This window comes from Poecilia mexicana, unplaced genomic scaffold (genome assembly GCF_051168715.1).
Source record: "Poecilia mexicana isolate PSO_F unplaced genomic scaffold, ASM5116871v1 scaffold_17, whole genome shotgun sequence".
Lineage (NCBI taxonomy): Eukaryota > Metazoa > Chordata > Actinopteri > Cyprinodontiformes > Poeciliidae > Poecilia > Poecilia mexicana.
In genome coordinates this window covers 2,171,848-2,193,974 of record NW_028263386.1, presented here as the reverse complement: position 1 = coordinate 2,193,974, position 22,127 = coordinate 2,171,848, and the positions used below count along the sequence as shown (strand labels likewise).

The following is a 22,127-nucleotide window of genomic DNA, read 5'->3' as shown; positions in this document are numbered from 1 at the left end:
ATACTTCATGTTTCAATGAAACACCTACAGAAACCCGGCCGAGCCTCGCCGGGACTGGGTCACGGGTTTATTGTAAAAAAATATATTTTTTTGGAATCAGCAGGAGGAAACAAATTCAGAAATCTAAAATCTCATCAGATTTGCATGAAACTATGAGAACCAATCAGCTGCTGCAGGAGTTTCCTGATCTGCTGCAGCAGCTGCAGCTTTTCTTACCTCTGTGAAGAAGTTATCCATCGCTCCTCTTTATTGTAATCCTAGAGGATTCCCTGTGTGGACGCCGATCCAACTCATTCCAAGTTAAAACGAACCAAAAGTTTGTGAGAGTTTCAGCGCATCCTCTTCATTCCTGCCAGCCGCTGCGGGATGCTCCTTCCCTCCGTCCGTCAGTCCCTGGAGCTTCAGCAGCACATTCACTCTTTGTTTCAGGAGTTTTCATCCGGTGGGAACAGTCAAAGTCCGTCTGCTCACACTCAGCGTCCTGCTCACGGCGCGCCGCGGCTGCGCGTCTGGATCCGGCCGAGGTCCGTTTGTTTGGAGCAGAGAGGAGAAGAAGCGGCTGGCCGCGGAAACTTTGGACGCTTCAGTCCGGGACTCCCTCAGTCCGACCCGCCGGACAGTGAAGCTCCTCCTCCTGCTCTTCCTCCTCCTGCTCCTCTTCCTCATGTCTCACTGACTCCTCCTGCTGTCACCATGTGGACCAGGAGACACTTTAAACATCCAGCATTCAGAATGGAAGACGATGGATGGCAAGTCAGTTTGTCATATAATCAGAGCCGATCACCAAATATTTACACAAACCATATAAAAAAATCTGTTTCTAACTGCCTGACTTTAAATCAGATTAAACATGTCCTGTTTAGTTCAGTTAGGATTAATAAAAGTATTTCTATAACTAATAGTCATAATCATATGTTTTAAAACAAAAACTAATTCAGAGGTTTACAGTTATTACCACCACAGAACAACCTGTGGTGGTAATAACTGGTTCCATTTACTTTAATCATTTTGGAAAAATATTATTTTAGGTTTTACTACACTGTACATTTTACTTCTACTTGGGTAATATTATTACAACGTATCACTACATTTACTTGAGTAAAGTTTCAGTTGCTCTACTGAGTTGTAACTTGTCTAAATAAAAAACAAAGATATTTTTCTGAAAATCCCCAGACAGACTTTGGGTTAAAGTGATATTATTATTAAATGATCAATATTTCAATATATTAAATAGAATAGAAATATTCTTTATTGTCCAACAGTGGGTAAATTCACACAAAAATAAAAACTGACAGAATTAAGAACATCATACTGTACAGTAAAACTACAACTTAAAATGCCTCAAAATTAAAATAATCCAGTCCAAAGAATGAGTAGCTGAGTAGGTTAATTTAATAAAATGTATTTGAGCATTAAAAACAACAAACTATAAGTGACAATAAAAAGGTGCAAACAGCAAATACCAGCAGAAATATTTCATTAAATGTTTAACTTCTTTACTCTTTCCTGATTTATTTCTTGGATGGTTACTTTTACTTGTATAAAAACATTTTGTAGTAGCACTAAAGAGTTCAATCTTTGGTTAATCCAGCCACCTCTGCTATGGGGGCCAGGCGCGGAGCTGTGGGGAGGGCCGGCCCAGGCCCGGATGGGTACCAGGGAGGGAGGAGTGGTCGCTTCAATGTCTGACTATAGACGGAGAAAGTGCGCCCTCGCCTGTTCAGAAAGGTGTATGTAATGTTTTAGTTTCTGTCCCTCAATGGAATATAAAGTAATCAGTCCCAGTGACTGTTTGACTCTCGGTTTAGCCAATGTGACAACCCTCTTTAAAAATGTCAAGGGGTACTACGACAAAAGTATATGTATATATATATATATATATATATATATATATATAGACCACACAGTTGCCCGAGACTGCAAAACCCGACACACCAACCTGTGCACCGATTGGATTGATTACAAGAAAGCCTATGACTCAATGCCACATACCTGGATCATTGAATGCTTAGAGATGTACAACATCAACAGGACTCTAAGAGCCTTCATTGCAAACTCGATGGGGCTGTGGAAAACCACCCTTGAAGCCAACTGCAAACCACTTGCACAAGTGTCCATCAAATGTGGCATATACCAAGGAGATGCTCTGTCCCCACTGCTGTTCTGCATAGGCCTGAACCCCCTTAGCCAAATCATCAACAAGACTGGCTACGGATACCGACTCAAGAATGGGGCCACAATCAGACATCGACTCACTGATCCACACCACCAGGATCTACAGCACTGACATTGGGATGTCATTCGGACTAGAGAAGTGTGGCCGGATGGTTACAAAGAGAGGGAAGGTCGTCCGCACAGAAGGGGTCTCACTCCCAGAGGGAACGATAGCAGACATAGAGCACAGCTACAAGTACCTGGGAGTACCACAAGCAAATGGCAACCTCGATGAGGTCACAAGGAAAGGAGCCACAGCTAAATACCTCCAACGAATAAGGCAAGTCCTGAGAAGCCAGCTCAATGGCAAGAACAAGATCCGTGCAATAAACAGCTATGCCTTACCAGTAATCAGATACCCTGCTGGAATAATTAGCTGGCCAATGGAAGAGATAAAGGCCACGGACGTTAAGACTCGGAAGCTACTAACCATGCATGGAGGGTTCCACCCCAAATCCAGCACCCTGAGACTGTACACAAGCCGTAAGGAAGGAGGCAGAGGACTAGTGAGTGTGAGAGCCACTGTCCAGGATGAAACATCCAAGATCCATAAATACATCAAGGACAAAGCCTCAATGGACGATGTGCTCAGCGAATGTCTCAGACAATGGGGAACAGAGGACGAGGTGCTGGAGGAACCATCATGGGAAGACAAGCCCCTACATGGGACGTACAACTGAAAAATAACTGAAGTGGCTGATATCAGGAAATCCTACCAATGGCTGGAGAAAGCTGGACTCAAGGACAGCACAGAGACCCTCATCCTGGCCGCCCAGGAACAGGCCCTAAACACCAGAGCAATAGAGGCTCAGATCTACCACACCAGACAAGACCCAAGGTGTAGGTTGTGCAAGGAGGCCTCTGAGACAGTCCAGCACATAACAGCAGGGTGCAAGATGCTGGCAGGGAAAGCGTACATGGAACGACATAACCAAGTAGCGGGCACAGTGTACAGGAACATCGGTGCAGAATATGGACTGGAAGCCCCGAGGTCAAAATGGGGGACACCCCCAAAGGTGGTGGGGAATGACCGAGCTAAGATCCTGTGGGACTTCCAGATCCAGACAGACAAGATGGTAATGGAGAACCAACCGGACATTGTGGTGGTGGATAAAGAACAGAGGAAAGCCGTTGTGGTGGAGGTAGCAATACCAAGTGACCACAACATCAGGAAAAAGGAGCATGAGAAACTGGAGAAATACCAGGGCCTCAGAGAGGAACTGGAGAAGGGCTGGAAGGTGAAGACCACAGTGGTGCCTGTGGTCCTCGGGGCCCTCGGGGCAGTCACCCCCAAACTGGAGCAGTGGCTCAAACAGATCCCAGGAACAACATCAGACATCTCAGTCCAGAAATGTGCAGTTCTAGGCACAGCCAAGATACTGGAGGAGAACCTCAAGCTCCCAGGCCTCTGGTAGAGGATGAAAGACAGACCACCCGCGGAGGGTGAGAAGGGAATTTATATATATATATATATATATATATATATATATATATATATGGTCATCGGGGCCCTCGGGGCAGTCACCCCCAAACTGGAGCAGTGGCTCAAACAGATCCCAGGAACAACATCAGACATCTCAGTCCAGAAATGTGCAGTTCTAGGCACAGCCAAGATACTGGAGGAGAACCTCAAGCTCCCAGGCCTCTGGTAGAGGATGAAAGAGAGACCACCCGCGGAGGGTGAGAAGGGAATTTATATATATATATATATATATATATATATATATATATATATATATGTATGAATATTTTGACAAGAAGAGGACCCGCTGGTTTTAGCCTCTGGGCGTCGGATTGGTTACACACTGATTTCTAGTCAACGTGGCACACAATATGGAAGCTACTGAAAAAAATATTAGATTATTTTTATATTACAATTATTTAAAATATTGAATATGACTTGACATTCTAAAAGAGGGTAGTCTGTTTCTTGTAAAAGCATGAACTACCACTTTTTTGTGTCAGTTGGTCCTAAGGCATTTACTAACATTTGTTGACAGCCCCAAGTGAACCTCCGAGCTGGAGGGAGCTGGAGAACTGCTGGCCGAAATTAGCTTCATAAATCGGATCAACCTTGAGCTAAACGCTGCTTTCGCGGCAGACATTTATAATATCCAACTCACAACTAACGTCACTGCAGTTGGTGACACATTAAAACCACCGGGATAAAGTTTGTTTTAGTCTGTGGCCTGTAAAGATGGCACCGGGCGAGCTGAACGGCCAACAGCGTCTGACGCAGTGACGTCGGTTCCAAGGCTCTATTGGCCAATAGCAGAGGAGCTGGACTCTCCTCATTAACATATCGCTGCAGCAGAAATACAGCAAACGGAAAAACAGCAAACCGGAAAAGACCAAGCAGAAAGAAGCAAAAAAAGACAAAGCAAAATATCTACTTTTTATTGACAAAACGCATGTTTAGGGGAAATGAACAAGAGAATATATACATTACTACTTGATGGAAACTCATAAGGAAAAACTAAATATTTATGCTTTTATTTGTTCCTTTATTTATATATTTTTTCTTTTATTTATATGTTTATTGTTTTATTTATACATTTATTCTTTTATTTATACATTTATTCTTTTATTTATATATTATTCTTTTATTTATACATTTATTCTTTTATTTATATATTTATTCTTTTATTTATACATTTATTCTTTTATTGGGGCATGCCATTAGCAATGCATAAGGAGAGCAGTGACTGACCTGCGAAGCAGGTCAGTCACTGCCTCCATGCATTGCATGGCAGGCACCTATTGTTCTTCACCTAATAGAATGTCTCTTTATTGGGGCCTGCCATAAGCAATGCATAGGGAGAGCAGTGACTGACCTGCGAAGCAGGTCAGTCACTGCCTCCATGCATTGCATGGCAGGCACCTATTGTTCTACACCCAATAGAATGTCTGTTTATTATTATTATAACATCTTCTTCCATTACCGTTAATGCGGCTCGTACCGCTGCGAGAAACCCCACAAAAGTGGTATCAAAACGTGCGGCTCGATCCCGACATTGGAGCTATTACTTTTATTGGGATTCTGTGTAAAAATGACGACATAAATTGAGAAAAACGAAAAAACGTGAGTCTGAGGAACTCGCAGCATCACTAAGATTTCTCTCTGAAACACACACACAGGACAGTGGAGGTCTGACTCCAAAACTCTGTTTAACTCCCCCTCACAGGCACAAATAGAGGCCTATTGATCTCAAAGTTGGTCATGACATAGATACACATGCCTGCTCCTGTAAAATGTTTTCAAAATTTTCCTAGGGCTTATGGTTTTTTGTCAGGGTCCTGGAGACCGACGCTGGGTGTCTCACAAGTATAGAAACCAGGGAGAGAGCCAGCCCAGGTGCAGATCATTAATTACCATAGCAACGGGTCCTAGACAGAGGAGTAGTCACAGCGCTGAATCAGATCTCACAATGCATTGTGGGAAGAATACATATTTCCTGTGACTATTCATGTTTTGCTTACATAAAATTATTACTGATCTGAATTTTTGAATGTTAATTAGAATCCTTAGTATGAAAATTGATCTTTTTTTTAGAAATTAACAATTACCAACTTTATTCATGTTTTTTATTTTTATTTTGGAACCATGAGTGAGAACAACACGTGCGAAGCTTATAGTCGTCGGTCTCGGGTTGAATTTCACTGACTTGGGGTTTTTACCCTGCTTTTCAATGGTAACTCATATTGTCATAATACAATATTTACAGTTACTGTGTTGTAGTGGTGGGGTAAGCATGTCAGATATGCATACATCTATTTTTCACGGCAAACTTGAAAAGCTGGGTTTAAAGTGATAGGTGCAGTTGGCAGGCCCCTTAAAATTTCTGCAGGAATTTTCTAGTTGGGGCATGCCATTAGCAATGCATAAGGAGAGCAGTGACTGACCTGCGAAGCAGGTCAGTCACTGCCTCCATGCATTGCATGGCAGGCACCTATTGTTCTTCACCTAATAGAATGTCTCTTTAATTGGGGCATGCCATTAGCAATGCATAAGGAGAGCAGTGACTGACCTGCGAAGCAGGTCAGTCACTGCCTCCATGCATTGCATGGCAGGCACCTATTGTTCTACACCCAATAGAACGCCTGGATATTATTATTATTATAACAACTTCTTCCATTACCGTTAATGCGGCTCGTACCGCTGCGTGCCCACCCACAAAAGTGGTATCAAAACGTGTGTCTCGATCCCGGCATTGGAGCTATTACTTTTATTGGGGATCGGAGTTACGACGGCGACGTAAAAAGCGAAAAACGAGCGAAATTTCCAACTGCCGAAACCTTAGAGTGTAACTGAAACCAACTGCCGCTTTTTAGAGTGAGAAAAAGAGTGGAATTTTGACCCCAAAATAATTTTGAAATCGCTCTCATGGGTGCAAAAATTGCTCTATTGGTATGAAAGTCGGTCATGACATTGATACGAATGCCTGCTCCGGTAAAATGTTTTCAAAATTTCCCTAGGGCTTATGGTTTTCGGTCCAGGTGCTTCAGAGCAAAGTTTTGGGACAGGATAACTGACGCTCCTCTCCAGTGTTTTACATACATTTCTGAAAAATCTCTGAGCTCAGCGCACACCATTTTTCTCTCATCACTGCAATTACTGTGATTGAGCTACAGATATGAATCGCGGTAATAGATGAGATGAGAAATAGCCCTCTCATATGCTTCAAACGGTTTTTGGATCGGACTTACGGAACCCGAACGGGAAGCAGTCGTTCGGACTGCTTTTTCCATTAAAACTGACTGGGTGTCTCATAAAGATAGATAAGTCTGACACACACAGGGCACTTTCATCACTATAGCAACAGAATGCAGAGAGGGAGAACTGCTGGGGTTTGGACTACAAAGACTCTGTAGTTCTAAATATGGCGGAACACTTTAATGCAGAGGGCAGAGCAGAAGGTCAGAACTACAACATGGCGGAACACTCAATTATTACAGAGGAGGCCTGAGCTGGCAGTTAGAACTACTTCCTGTTTTGGGCATTATACAGGTGGATTAACCAAACCACTGTTACACATTGGATTAGTGTGGTTATGAAAATTAAGTTTACTGAAAGTTTCAAAATAAAACTCTGAAAATTGCACTGACAAAAGTGCATCGCCGTAGGCGATGCAAAAATGAAAATCTTTTTTTTATGTTTTTTTTCTCAGGATAGTGAACTGCCTTGCGCAGCAAGGCAGTTCATTAACATTAGCATTTCATGGTTGTCTTAAAGATTGAAATCCTTCCCCAGCTTTCTGTCTCACACACACAGCAGTTGGCTGAGGGCCAATCGCTAGAGCAACAGAATCCAGAGAAAGGCTGCTGGTTTGGACTACAAACCAGCAGCCATAACTGCCATAACTGTAGTTCTATCTATGGCCAAGACTCAGTTAAAATAGAGGCCTGACCAGCATGTCAGAACTACAACATGGCGGAACACTCAATTATTACAGAGGAGGAGTTGGCTGGTATTATAAACAACTTGTGCTTTGAGCATTATATAACTGATTTAACCTGATCACTATTACACATGAAATTAGTGTGGCAATTTCAAATGAAGCTTATTGAAATTTTTCAAAATAAAAGCCTTGACAATTTTTACATCATGTAATTGCTCTTTTTACATACATTTCTGCAAAAAGTTCTGAGCTCAGCGCACACCATTTTTCTCTCATCACTGCAATTACTGTGAATGAGCTACAGATATGAATCGCGGTACTAAATGAGACGACAAATAGCCCTCTCATACGCTTCAAACGGTTTTCGAATACGTATCACGGTTCCCGAATGGAAAGGAGTTGTTCGAACAGCTTTTTGGAGTGAAACTGGCTGGCTCAAACAGATAGAATTGTTTCTCCCCCTGTCTGGAGAAACACAGGGGGAGGCTTGATCACTATAGCAACAGAACACAGACAAAAGCCAAACTGCTCCTTAGGACTACAAAAACACCATCTTTGTAGTTCTAAACACGATGGAACACTTTACTACAGAGGCCTGAGCAGAAGGTCGGAAGGTCAACATGGTGGAACCCTCAATCATTACAAAGGAGGGCTGAGCTGGCAGTTAAGAAGTACATAATGGTGGAACTCTGACTTATTACAGAAAGAAGGTGAGCAGAATGTTATAACTACAGACAGGGCAGAATGTTCTGGGCATTATATATGAACTGGTTTAACCCAACCACTGTTAGACATGGGATTAGTGTGGCCATTTAAAATGAAGCTTACTGAAAATTTCAAAATAAAAGCCTGAATATTCCTCTCAGGCCTTTATTATGTTTTTCTCTCAGGTTAGTGCAGAGAGAACTACAGATTTAAATCGTGGTTCCATCGGAGACAAGAAATTGCCCTCTTATATGCTTCAAAAAGTTTTCGGATTGCTCTTATGGATGCTGAACAGTAAGCCGCTTTGATCAGAAAAACTAACTGCTTCAAAGAGTTGCTGCACTCCTCTCATGCTAGTGCAACGCCGTAGGCGTTGCAATAATATTAAGCTTTTTTCGCATTTTTTTTCCTCAGGATAGTGAACTGCCTTGCGCAGCAAGGCAGTTCATTAACATTAGCACAAGATTGTGCACAACATTAGCACAAACTTTAGCATTTTACTGCCCCCACTAGTGCACTGCCTTGCGCAGCAAGGCAGTGCACATCCTAACATCCTACATGAATATTAGTCTTCACGCTAATATTAGCATTTTGGCTTATGCATTAATTTCAACATACTGAATGGTACAGGTGCAGTTTAGTCAACATGTTTCTGACTCACCACAGGTTATTGACTACATTGAAGCTTTCTTTAGCATTAATGCTAATTTTTTGCATTAGAACGCTTGATTAAAAACCGACGGGCACACTTTGGCATGCCCCTTAAAATTTCTGCGGAATTTTCTAGTTGGGGCCTGCCATAAGCAATGCATAGGGAGAGCAGTGACAAACATCTCACTGAAAATCACTGAGGTGGATGTTCTACTGTCAGGACCAGAACCAAAGACCAGAGATGATTTCTTAAAATATTCATGTCAAATCAAATTGGATATAAACACAGCAAACACATGGCTGGTTCTATCAGAGAGGAAGAGAAAAGTGAGAAGGATGGATAAACATCAGTCCTACTCTAGTCATCCAGACAGATTCACTGGTTACTGTCAGATCCTCAGTAGAGAGAGTCTGACTGGACGTTGTTACTGGGAGGTGGAGCGGAGCGGGAGAGTTTATGTTGCAGTTGCATATAAGAACATCAGCAGATCAGGAGATGGGAATGAAAGTGCATTTGGATATAATAACAAGTCTTGGGCTTTATATTATTCTTCAAATAGATGTGAATTTGGTCACAACAACATCTGGACCTCCATCTCAGCTCCTCGTTCCTCCAGAGTCGGAGTTTACCTGGACCACAGAGCAGGTCTTCTGTCCTTCTACAGCGTCTCTGAATCCATGACTCTGATCCACAGAGTCCAGACCAGATTCACTCGGCCGCTACATGTTGGGGTTCGGGTTAGTAAGCTTGGAAGTTCTGCAGAGTTCTGTAAACCCAAATAGATTTTCTCTCTGATTGTTGATCAGGATTCATTATTCCGATGTTCTTCTTTAATTTTCTGGCTTAAATGTGGTTCTCTGAGTTCCAGGAACCATAAAGGATTTCACTGCTGATGTTTTTATTTCATTCTTTATAGCACATACATGTTTCTCCGCATGAAAATCTAAACTTTTCTGCTCACTAATAGTTTTGCTTTAATATTTGCATTGATGAATTTGAATGTTCTGGTTTTTCTCTTCCTCTGTTGGAGAACAGATGTTGTTTAAATCAGTTCAGATTCAACTGAGCTTCTGTTTTCTTTAAGATCCAAAGAAAAAGCTGGAAAATAAATGTCTGCTGTTCTGTCTCCGACTTTCTTCAATAAAAAAACTGATTACAGAGAAATGTGGACATTTTTCTCTTAATTATAAATTGTGAGTTCTGGTGTTTGGCTTCTCCTTCATAGAGAATAATCTGATTTCTGCTGCAGAAATATTATGTTCATTTAAGATTCTATTAAACTGATCAGTTAATCTGTCAATGCAAACATACATCGAGTCAGTGAGTTATTTTATCAGTGATTCTTGAGAATAGGGACAAAATGGGTTTTAATTTTCCCATTTTTTTTTTATTTCTCAACCTTATGTATGCAAATATGACAAATAATGTTTAGAAAATATGAAGATGCTAAGGTACAGGCTCCCAGTTGCGAATTTTTTAAAAAAAATTACATTTTTAATCGACCTGACCCAAAACTTTGTCATCACCATCTGACAAAAATAAATCTAAAATGATTTTTAAAATACCCCATTAGTGATATTTTTACTCAATTTACAGACAAATGCTTCTCAAGAAATAAAATAAATATTATTTAAAACAAAAAACAAGAAAAAGTCCATCTGATGGAGGTGACAGTGCATGACGGAGTTGACACAGAACTGAAGGTGGTGACAAACTAGTGAGTAAAATGAAAAACTTGGTACATGTGAAGTAATGCAATTCATGTAAAATGCATTAAAATGAATTAGTTGCACAATTAAGTGAGATTTGACAACAATTTCACTGAAAGGGTCAGAAAAACTCTGACGGAGTTGACATCTGACGGAGTTGACGAAATGCCAAACGACCTCAATTTATATGATGTTATTCTGAAGGAGGCCATATTGTAGCTCGTCAGGTCCATGAAATCTTTACAGTGTTACCAAAATTAAGCTTTTATTTCGCAAAATTTCATCAGAGTTTTGTAAATTGTCAGTTATGGAGTTGACACATCATGGTTGTGACAAACAACTTAGGAATGAAACAGAAGAAAAAACTAAAGAATAACTTAAGCTAACCGGAGCTAACTAGCCCTCCTAGCAAAGGAAGAGAAAAGACAACGTCATGGGGTCCTCAGAAGTTTTGGTGCCCCCCAATAATGCCTGATTTTTTTACATTCTTTTCATTTCTGACGGCGTTGACAAAAACTAAGGACAAATTTCAACGGAGTTGGAAAATATCTAAAAATTATTTTTAATTCAATTTATCGATACTTTTATAATTATTTATATGACTACTTATACTTAATTGTCATAATATATAATTTTAGTATTTCTTTAATTGTTTTAAACTATAAGAATGTGTTGAGTTCTGCTCCTGGACAAGGGCTTTTACAGGCATCATCCACCGACTACAATGTTTAAAATAAAAAAATATTCAGCAAAAAAAAAGAAAAATATACATTGTTGTGCTCACATGACCCAGGTTAGTTTAGTTAGATATTTGAAAAAAATATATTTTGTGTATATTTTATTCAAATTTCATGCTTTATCCATAGGACCTGTTTTGTCCCTATTCTCAAGAATCACTATATGAATGGTCTATAATACTTGGTGTTGGAGCTATTTGTTCTTTATTTCTTTACCCATTTGAATTTTGTTAGTTTATTCTTAAATTTATATTTTTTTTATTATTTATGGAGTTTATTTGTAGGTTAATAATTGTTGATTTTATTTATTTTTTGTTTTATTTCCTTATTTATTTTCTAAGTAAAGAGGAAGTGATGTGGGTTGGTCCACTTTCTATAAGTGCAGGTCCTGGTGAAGGACCAGCAGGCATTTGGGTTTGGAGCCGATGGTTTTACCAGAGCAAGAGAGGCAGCATGAGAACAAAGGGAAGTTTGATCTCTGTAATTGTTTTGCTGAAATGGGAAAATAAACCATATAAATTATAAATCCAGAACAATTTACAAGTTTGGACATTGAATTTTGTTTTGCCTGCGTAGATAAACGTGACCCCAGTGCCTCAGTAGTGGCTTGGTGGGAGTATTATTGGATGTTTGGTGTGGAAAACAATCGCCACTACACTAGTTTACACTAGTTTATGATTTATATTTAAGATATTTAAAGTAATACAAGATATTTGATTCCTGTGAAGTTACAGGTTTTATTCCATGTTCCATAACTTCAGAGAATAAACTCAGTAAATATTTAACTCTTGGTCTTAGATGAGGAGACTGTGATGTTCAGTGGTGGAAATGAGGAGGCAGACTCGGTCAGAAGATTCTCCTTTAATAAACTTCACAAACCTTAACAAGCCGCTGCCTTAGAAACAACCTGCAACGTTTCTGGAGTTGGGGAGATAAAGTAGATCTGTCTCAGTCCATGCATCTGTCTGCAGCACGTTTCGCTCAACAGGGAAGCAGTGGCGCATACTTATGACATCACTAGCAATAACTCGTGCTCTCTTAAAGAGACACTACACAATTATGGTTGTTACAAGACTGTTTATTTCCAGTTCTGTTCCTTATTCTGCAGGCTGTAAAACCCTGATATCCCTCCTTCAGGCTTCTGCTTTAAATCTGTGTTCAGCTCCTGTCTGACCACAGATCTCCTCATTTCCTCCTCTGAAGACCTGAAAACAGAAACACAGCTCTGACACACCTGTAACAGGAACAAAAAGAGCAACAAGGTGCTGCAGATTTCCATGTTTTCCAGTCAGGCCAAATATAACAGGATGAAAATAAACATGCTTTAGAAGACTAAACCCCCAGATCTGGAAAAAGAAGTGTGATCTTTGAAAAATACTAAATATCTGCTAAATATCTTTAAAATTCAGCCAGTTGTGAGGATTTGATTTGCACAGATTCCTCCTTTCAAAGATCCACACAAACTGCTGCAGTCGCTGTATTAGCACTAAGGACTCCTCCCTGTTTTAATGGAGACACAAATGCAATGTAGTAGCTAATCTGTGCAACTTGTTGACTTTGTTTCTAGAGTAGTTTACTAAATCAGCTGCTCCTCTGATGACTTGACGGGGAGCACTGGGACATTTCCCAGTGGGCTGGTTGCTGGTCTAAGCTCCCACTAACTGCAGTTGATAAGTGGAAAAGAGACGCCGATTCATTTTCTGTTGTCTCATTTTCCGAGGCCGTCTGTCAGTACAGAGACACACACCAGGCTGTATGCAGGTGTTATGCAGAGGTTTGTATGCCCTGTCGTAGGAATGTGCATTGCTCAAATACCCGCATATTGATGAGAAAACAGATTGAAATATGGCTTAAAAATATACATGATATCAACATGTGACCTACCCATTAATGTTCTGAAAGGCTGGTGTGCCGCTTTTTTATATATATTTTGCAATAAAAGTATTTTCCACTCTTACTTGTATCAAGCAACCAACTAAAAACTTTTCAGACCATTTGTAAGTTCTGCCATCGATGCCCATTTTCTGTAGTTGATTATTAATGTTTCTCTCTGCATCATGTCATAGACCTTTGCCACATCTAGACAAACAGTTGTTATACACTCCATTAACCTGAGCTTCTTTTGTTTTAAACCAATGGTGTAAACAAAGTCCAGGGTTCATAATTCCTCCACTTCCTAAATCCTCTTTGATACTTAGATAAGGAATCATCAGATTCAGAGTAAAAAGGTTAAACTTTCATTTATTGTTTTCTGTATGTATTTTGTAAAATATCAGCTCTAACACTGTTGCTTTTTCTTCACTGCTTACTGCTGCTGCTGTTACATCACTAATTAAAACAGGAACAACCGGAGTCTGTTCTTACACCATTCATTCGGTTTATCCTCTTCCAGATTTTCCTTGAGCCTGATATTCCTCCCTCTTCTTCCTGCTCTTAAACACATCTTGAAACTGGGAGGACCAACAGCTGCTGAAGCTGAAAGCTGATTGGCTGAAGCCTCCCTGGACTCAGACATGATTGGTAGATCAGAGCTCAACCCAGTTTCTGTTTTCAGGAAACGAAACTCACACAGTCACTGTGGCTGAGAGCAGAAATGGAGCAGAATCAGATGGACCAAGAAACTTTCTCCTGTTCGATCTGCCTGGATCTACTGAAGGATCCGGTGACGATTCCCTGTGGACACAGCTACTGTATGAACTGTATTAAAAGCTTCTGGGACAAAGGTGAGCAGAAGAAAAACTACCACTACCATGCTAAACTACCATGTTAGCAGCTTTAGTGGAGCAGCTGAAGAAGACTGGACTCCAAGCTGCTCCTGCTGATCTCTGCTCTGCTGGACCTGAAGATGTGGCCTGTGATTTCTGCACTGAGAGGAAACTGAAAGCCATCAAGTCCTGTTTAGTCTGTCTGGCCTCTTACTGTGAGAAACACCTTCAGGCTCATTATGAAGTGGCTCCTTTAAAGAAACACAAGCTGGTGGAGCCGTCCAAGAACCTCCAGGAGAACATCTGCTCTACGCATGATGAGGTGATGAAGATGTTCTGCCGCACTGATCAGAAATGTATCTGTGCTTTTTGTTTACTGGATGAACATAAAGGTCATGACACAGTGTCAGCTGCAGTAGAAAGAGCTGAGAGGCAGAGAGAGCTGGAGGAGAGACGAGGAAACATCCAGCAGAGAATCCAGGACAGAGAGAAAGATGTGAAGCTGCTTCAACAGGAGGTGGAGGCCATCAATCACTCTGCTGATAAAACAGTGGAGGACAGTGAGAAGATCTTCACTGAGCTGATCCGTCTCCTCCAGAAAAGAAGCTCTGATGTGAAGCAGCAGATCAGATCCCAGCAGGAAACTGAAGTGAGTCGAGTCAAAGATGTTCAGGAGAAGCTGGAGCAGGAGATCACTGAGCTGAAGAGGAAAGACGCTGAGCTGGAGCAGCTCTCACACACAGAGGATCACAACCAGTTTCTCCTCAACTACCCCTCACTGCCAGCACCCAGTGAGTCGACACACTCATCCAGCATCAACATCCGTCCTCTGAGACACTTTGAGGACGTGACAGCAGCTGTGTCAGAGCTCAGAGAGAAACTACAGGACGTCCTGAGAGACTCATGGACAAACATCTCACTGAAAATCACTGAGGTGGATGTTCTACTGTCAGAACCAGAACCAAAGACCAGACCTGAATTCCTAAAATATTCATGTGAAATCACTCTGGATCCAAACACAGCAAACATACAGCTGGTTCTATCAGAGGGGAACAGGAAGGTGACGGCGATGGGTGAACCTCAGTCTTATTCCAGTCATCCAGGCAGATTCACTTATTACTGTCAGGTTCTGAGTAAAGAGAGTCTGACTGGATGTTGTTACTGGGAGGTGGAGTGGAGCGGCAATGTTTATGTTGCAGTCGCATACAAGAACATCAGCAGATCAGGAGATGGGAATGAAAGTGCATTTGGATATGACGACAAGTCTTGGGCTTTAAATTGTGCAAGTTCTCAATTTGGTCACAACAGCATCTGGACCTCCATCTCAGGTCCAGTTTCCTCCAGAGTCAGAGTGTACCTGGATCATGAAGCAGGTATTCTGTCCTTCTACAGCGTCTCTGAATCCATGACTCTGATCCACAGAGTCCAGACCAGATTCACTCGGCCGCTTCACGCTGGGGTTCGGGTTGGGAAGCTTGGAAGTTCTGCAGAGTTCTGTAAACCCAAATAGATTTTATTTCTTTTGATTGTTGATCAGGATTCCTTATTCTTCTCTGCTCTGTTCTTCTTTATTTTTCTTTATTTAAATGTCGTTCTCTGAGTTCCAGAAACCATAAAAGTTTTCACTGTTTTCTTTCATTCTTATGTGACAGGAATATTTCTCCACATAAAAATCTAACCTTCCCTGGGCTCTTGTAGTGTTGGTTTAATATTTGTATTGATGTGTTTGGAGGTTCTGGTTTCTCTTCCTCTGTTCTGGAGAACAAATGTTATTGTTTAAATCAGTTGATATTGAAATTAACTGAACTTTCTTGTTTTTTCTTTACTGTGATCCAAAGTAGAAAATGAGTCTATCATCAACTTACGACTGGTGGTATTTTCTTTTGAATTATTTAGATGCAGATCAGAAAAATAAATGTCTACTTTTCTCTCATTTGACTTTCTTCATTAAAATAGACTTGATTACAGAGAAATGTGGAACGTTTTCTTTTAATTTTTGCTATAATTTGTGAGTTTTGTTGTCTAAAGTGCAGAAACATTTATATTAGATCAGTGGTTCTTAACCTTTTTTGAGGTACCAAACCCACCAGTTTCATATCCACATTCAATGAACCCTTCTGTGGTGATAAATATATTATTTTTTGCCCCAAATTCAAGACATAGGGGTGACCCAACTAGACTCTATTTGGGTCACCCCATGATCACCAAGTCTTCCTAAAAGGTAGAGTCTCTGAGATCAGTTCTTCAAAATAAAGTCAGTGTTTTCAGCAAAGTTGAGCTGCCTGTCCAGGAACGACCCAAGGTACTTAAAATTTGCCACAGTTTCAACAGGTTGGCCATCGAGACGAACTGGAACCACTTTAAGGTTTTGTTTAGATCATTTAATTAGCTCTACATTCTTAAGAGAGTGAAACATTAATAAATAATAAAGACTTTGCGGTATTCTGATTTAGTAATGTAATTATATTAGTTGTGTTACCACCTCCATGCCACTAGAGGCAGTAGCAACCCCGAAAAGATGCGACTAAAGGAGCAGATAGGCTGCGTTCACACTGCAGCCTGAAGTGACTCAATTCCGATTTTTTTGGCGTAATGTGACCTGTATCCGATCTTTTCATGGCAGTGTGAACAGCACAGGTCGGATTCTTTTTCGAATGTGACCCATATCCGATATGTATCCGATTCAAATGCAACCTAATGTTCAGGTCGCATTCATCCGAACGTCACTGATTCTCAACAAATCTCACTATTCTGCTTCCTGATACGCGCAAGTGGGAAGAAAAACAACAACCATGACGGATTATATGAGGATTAAGTTGTTAATATGCTGCTCCGGTTGGACAACAACTTCAAATATGTAAGCTAAGCTCCACCGTTAGCCTCCATGTTTACTTCCGCAAACACTGAGCACTTCTTCTTTTTATGGCATTTGACAGAACACTGAGAACGCTGATGCTATTGCGCCCTCTAGTGCGCATGCGGAACACTTTCAGGTCGTTTGCCCGTTCAGACTGCAGGTCGCATTTACTGGCAGTGCGAACGGCCCCGGCAAAACAATCGGAATTGAGTCACTTCAGGCTGCAGTGTGAACGCACCCTTAGAAGTACGCCGAAAGCTACAGAATTAGGTAAAAACTGTGAGCTTTGCTGAAGTAATTAAAGACACAAGTTCAAATCCATGCTGAGAGCGGAGCTCCTTCTATCAGTGCTCCTCTGCTGCTCTGATTGGCTCAGCAATGTAACGTGATCCTCTGATTGGCTCAGCAATGTAACGTGATCCTCTGCAGCAAGTGATGGCGAAGCGGGGCGCCATCACAACTTTACACAAGTTATTTAGTGTGTCTTTACCTCCGCGGCAGAGGCTCCGCCGAACCCCTGAGACCGACTCAGGTTAAGAACCACTGGATTAGAGTGTCTCATGTAATACTGGGGAAGATCAGATAAACACCTCATGTATACAGGAGCAACAATCTGAGTTAAAGTGGATTCCTGTTAGCTTCTTGTCTGAATCGTCTCCCCAATCCTTTAAGGCAGGAGGTTTTTAACCGGGAATAATGGGAATACTGGCTTCAGCTCTGTATTCCCAGCTTCCTGTAATCATCATGAGCTTCTGAAAACTTCTTCAAATGCAGTCAGCAACCTTTTATCTGCAAAGTGATTTATAAATTGAAGAAATAGAGATGCGTTAAAATGGTCTTAAAGTTTCACTTGTTTTGTGTTTTAAATGAACATTTTTCTCTCTGAAGTTGTTTCTGTTCTGCTGTTATTAGACTCTTAACTTGAAAACCTTCATAAATCCTCAGATTCTCTGTAAAAACTCTGAAAAGACTGTCTAATGAATGAAACAGAAGAAAAGAAAAGAAATGAATTCAAATAATCTGAAGTGAGTCTCTGAGTCGTTTTCATTGCAGGCAGAAACTCTGATCACTTTGAGGCAACAAAGAGATAAAAACAGATATTTGGTTTATTAAGATGTAAATAAAATTATTAAAATACTGAAACAAAACAGAAAGTCATTTCCATAAATTAATCCGACAGTCAGGATTCATCTTCCTTTCTAATCCCTGAATGTTCTTCCAGAATCTCACAGATTTATAAACTTTGTTTTGTAAAAACAAAAAAAGACATTTTAATTTTCTGTTCACAAGTTTGTATTTTGCAGAATGAAAACAATCTTTGCTCTGATGGATCATCCAGGTTTCATCCTGGTTTTCCAGGTTCCTGTAATTTAGATCCAAGTTTCAAATTTTGCTCCAATAAAAACATTAAAAACATTTTAATATCCTGACTCCACTTTGGAATTACAGCTGTAAAGTTTAATGCAGATTTCCTCATTATAGTCTTTAAATCAAGCACTCTGCTTCATTTTTCACACACTGAAAAGCAAAAGTAATTGAAGCTGTTGAGCTCATTTGATCTGTTTTTCACCTGGTGATCTGTGCTTTATAATTAAGTCTTAAATGCTGGAGTTTCCTGTCTGTCCTGAGCACCTGAACGCCTCACAGCTGCGTTAAAACGTTTCCTGCTACGTTCAGCACAGAAACTTAAATATCTGCTCCTTGTTCCTGTTGAATTCAGTCAGCTCCATTTGAAAAAGTATTTATGAATTTAATGCCAAAGACATGAAAAACAAGAGCAGGAACAACACGACCTGAAATCAGTTGGTTCCAGATCTCAGTGTTTGTTCCCAGTTATGAGATATGAAATTAAAGATTTTAGTTTTTTACTATAAAACTAAGTGCCTCAGATTACTACTGTATATTTTCTTAGTGTTGGTGACAAAATCAGAATCATTCTGTGACTTATTTACTCTGGTGTTTAAAAAGTTATTGAATTTTAATTTTAATTTTATTGTTTTATGTTATTAAACTCAGATTTTTAAATAGTGAAAATTAGAAACAAACATTTTTATTAATTAATTTTGTGTCTGTAATTATTTAAGAGACAGATTATCACTGCTGGACACAAAAAATCTTATATGAGTTAATGTAAGAATGTTTCTCTTTTTTTCAATCAAAAATCCTTATTTTAATTTCTAGTTTTCAGCATTTCTTCCTTTAAGGAAAAACTGCTCAACTTAATGGTTTGTTTGGGTGAATTGCAGGTTCAGAGTTAACAGTAACTGAACACAAATCCATCATCATTCCTGCTGGAGGCAGATTAAATGTTTCTGTCTCTCTGAACCTAGATTATAAAATCCTGGATCCACTTCCGGTTTCTCTTTCTGCGTTTGGAAACAACCAGAGACAAAAGCTACTGATAAATCTAACATCTGAAAACAAACAGTCAACACACCGGAGATGATGGACCAAAATTGTAAAAAAAAATAATAATAATAATAATAAAATAAAATAAAATAAAATAATAAATAAATAAAATCTCTAAACCTTTGCAAATGCCGCCACCTAGTGTCCAACTGCAGGTAATACAGAGCAGGAAAGAAGCGTTTATGTTTTTGTAATTTTTTGTCTGTGGACGTAATCTGTCAGTCATTCTAGGAGGTTTGTCAGGAACTGACCAATCGACGATCGCTTTTGGTCCAGAAGTCCACGCCTCTTATCAGGAGGAACATTTCCAAAACCCAAACAGAGTCTGGAATAAATGGATCAAGGCCTGCAGGCTGCAGCCGTCCTCATGTCCGGCTGAATGAAGCTAAACTAACACGTTTGTCTGCACTAAAGTAAACTGGTTGTAAACATCATAGCAACACAGAATGATAGTCAAACCAATAATCAATAAATAAAGGCAATTCTATGGCATGATGACAATGTTATGCAGTAACTGCTGTATTTACATTTAAGCACCTTTTCATGCTAATTTTTATTTTAAGCATCTTTCTGAAGGCTGATTTCCACAGGCTTGTATTGTTTAAGTCATCACTCTCTGGTTTTGTACGTTTAAATGCTGCCTGACTGCGTTCACACTTACATCCAGGGAGAGGTAGAGTCCCTAACTTTCCATCTGGATGTGAAAGATTTGGGCTTTATCTTGATTTCTCTGTAAATAAATAACCCCACAGACCTGATGATGAACTCCACAGAGGATTTTATGATAAATGTGAGTTTTTGCATTTGGTTCTCACTAGGCTTGATACTTTTATTATTTTGGGTTATTGATTATCGTCATTAAAGGCTTTCCGTACGGTTCTTCCCTCTGTATTGAAAGTCTCAATTCTTCTGTTGTCTGTGGTTTGGTTTAGATTCTTTTTTTAGGTTCTTCCAGTCAGTTTGTGTTCATTAGTCACACCCCTTCAGTTTCCTCAGGTTTTCCTCCAGCTGTTCTGTTTCCTCCTGATTGGTCACACCTGCTGCTCATCTCATCCACCTCAGGCCTAAACGCCTCCAGATTCGTCTCTTCCAATCTGATGTCCTCCAGCTTCTCTACATGTTTTATTTCTTAAACTCACTCTGATTCAGTTCCAGATCAATTCTGTCCCAGTTTTATCTGCTGCGGGTGAAATGTTGCATCAACAAGTGCATCCAGCTGACCAACAGGTTCCTAAATCACATCCATGCAGCCAACTGAAGGTGGCGCTCGAGTGCAACAAAACAGCCAAACAGAGATGGACGGAGTTCAGTCAAACTGTGCATTCCCCACCAGTGAGCTCTTCAGGGTCTGAGTAAATATTTGCACCTGCTAAAAAAATCTCTGCAGCAGAAAAACGCTGAAAAATCTTTTTCTTCTGCTTTCAGACGAACAGATTTGACTCCTTCCCTCTCAACAGGTAAAAAATCATTCAGATGCTGCAGGAGTGAAAATTAATTCACATTTTGGTCAATTTAACTCGTTTAATAATTTCACTGAAACTGTTATGAAGTTAAAATGCATGAATCACAAACGATGAGCGCAGAGACAAACACACTCCGCTTCCTCATACGGTGAATTTTTACATGGTGCTTCTGCACATTGTCCGCGCGTGCACGTGCGATCGGGATGCGTGTGCGCGCAGGCGGAGGACCGCCGAGCTGCAGCCGAACGGTGAAGCAGGCACAAGCCGCCGAGCGCGCAGGGAGAGCCGCAAACTGAGACTGCGAGGAGCGCAGAGGGAGCGTCAGAACTTCAGTCCGCACGGTAAGAGCCCCGCATGCCGCGCCCTGCTCCTGGTTATTTACCCCTCAGGAAGCTCCTGACGGCTCTGGGGGTTTATTTTTTCCACCTTTTGTCTCATTTTTCCCTCCATGTGTCTCCGGGACGCGGACGCACGGCGCGCTGCTGAACGGAAGCAATCAGACAAAAGATGCAAAAGGTTTTATGACATAAAGTCAAAGAAAATGGTTGGAAATGTTCTTGGAAATTTAGAAATTAAAGTTTAAAATGCCCAAAATGTGCACGCGCTCTGAAAAGGGGTGTGTCGGTCTGGAGTAACGCGCTCGAGCTCAGCCGCTTTTTGACACTTTTATTGATGAAAATGCGCCTTTACGCGCTGCGTTCAAGCTCCATTTATAATTTTTATTTATTGAATCAAAGTTGTCTTATGTTTCCACCGATCACATTTCCTCCGGCTGCTGGGATGAGACCAGGGGGGCGGGTGCTGCTTGATTTCCACCCAGAATTAAAGCTCTTCCTCGGTGTTTGGATTCATGTTTCTCTCACTCTGCGTCTCTAACCGCCTTATGTCACGATTCCGATGAATTATTGATGCCACATTCCTTTTTTTATTGCTCTGGGAAGAGAGAGGGGGAGGATGGAGGAGGAGGAGGTGGAGGTGGGGGAGGATGGAGGCTGATGGTGCACCTGAATCCCCTCCACCTCTTCACATGCATCTCATTGTCTCTGTGCGCTGCGGTTGTTGCTGCATCGACGTGCCGCTTATTTCTGCACACAGTCAAACTTTATTAGCCTTCCTCCGTCCGTTAATTGCCTGGTCCTTTGTTTGCCGCGGCACGCATGCGCAGTGTGTGCAGGGTGTGGATGGGAGAGACGCCACCTTGCCTATAAAACAGGATGGAGAGGAGGATGTTTTCTCTTTCATGCTCAGTGTGCTGATTTATTCCACAGAAATGTTTG

General features: G+C 40.8%; 3 protein-coding genes and 1 pseudogene across 3 annotated transcripts in view; 3 read left to right on the top strand and 1 right to left on the bottom strand.

Annotated features, from left to right (window-relative positions):
• Positions 1-794, bottom strand: part of myo10 (myosin X) — a 108,824-nt gene extending 108,030 nt beyond the window's left edge. Inside the window, exon 1 of the mRNA XM_014990273.2 lies at positions 217-794. Coding sequence (XP_014845759.2) covers positions 217-237 — 21 coding nt within the window. The 5' untranslated portion in view covers positions 238-794. The remainder of the gene's footprint in view (positions 1-216) is intronic.
• Positions 367-10,134, top strand: LOC148154510 (tripartite motif-containing protein 16-like). The gene is made up of 2 exons (XM_088014776.1): positions 367-619; positions 9,106-10,134. Exons 1-2 carry the CDS (start codon positions 367-369, stop codon positions 9,750-9,752), a joined length of 900 nt encoding a protein of 299 aa, XP_087870902.1. The 3' UTR covers positions 9,753-10,134.
• A 3,846-nt stretch (positions 10,135-13,980) lies between these two features.
• LOC106919730 (tripartite motif-containing protein 16-like) lies at positions 13,981-16,094 on the top strand (annotated as a pseudogene).
• A 4,540-nt stretch (positions 16,095-20,634) lies between these two features.
• Positions 20,635-22,127, top strand: part of basp1 (brain abundant, membrane attached signal protein 1) — a 38,278-nt gene continuing 36,785 nt past the window's right edge. Inside the window, exon 1 of the mRNA XM_015005268.2 lies at positions 20,635-21,191. The gene's annotated coding sequence lies outside the window, so the exon portion shown is untranslated. The remainder of the gene's footprint in view (positions 21,192-22,127) is intronic.

Bases quoted from the DNA above. Each gene is read 5' to 3' on its own strand.
- LOC148154510 (XM_088014776.1), top strand. From the start codon at position 367: ATGCTCCTTCCCTCCGTCCGTCAGTCCCTGGAGCTTCAGCAGCACATT. The intron at 620-9,105 runs GTGAAGCTCCTC...GGAATTTTCTAG, and splicing joins TCAGTCCGACCCGCCGGACA to TTGGGGCCTGCCATAAGCAA.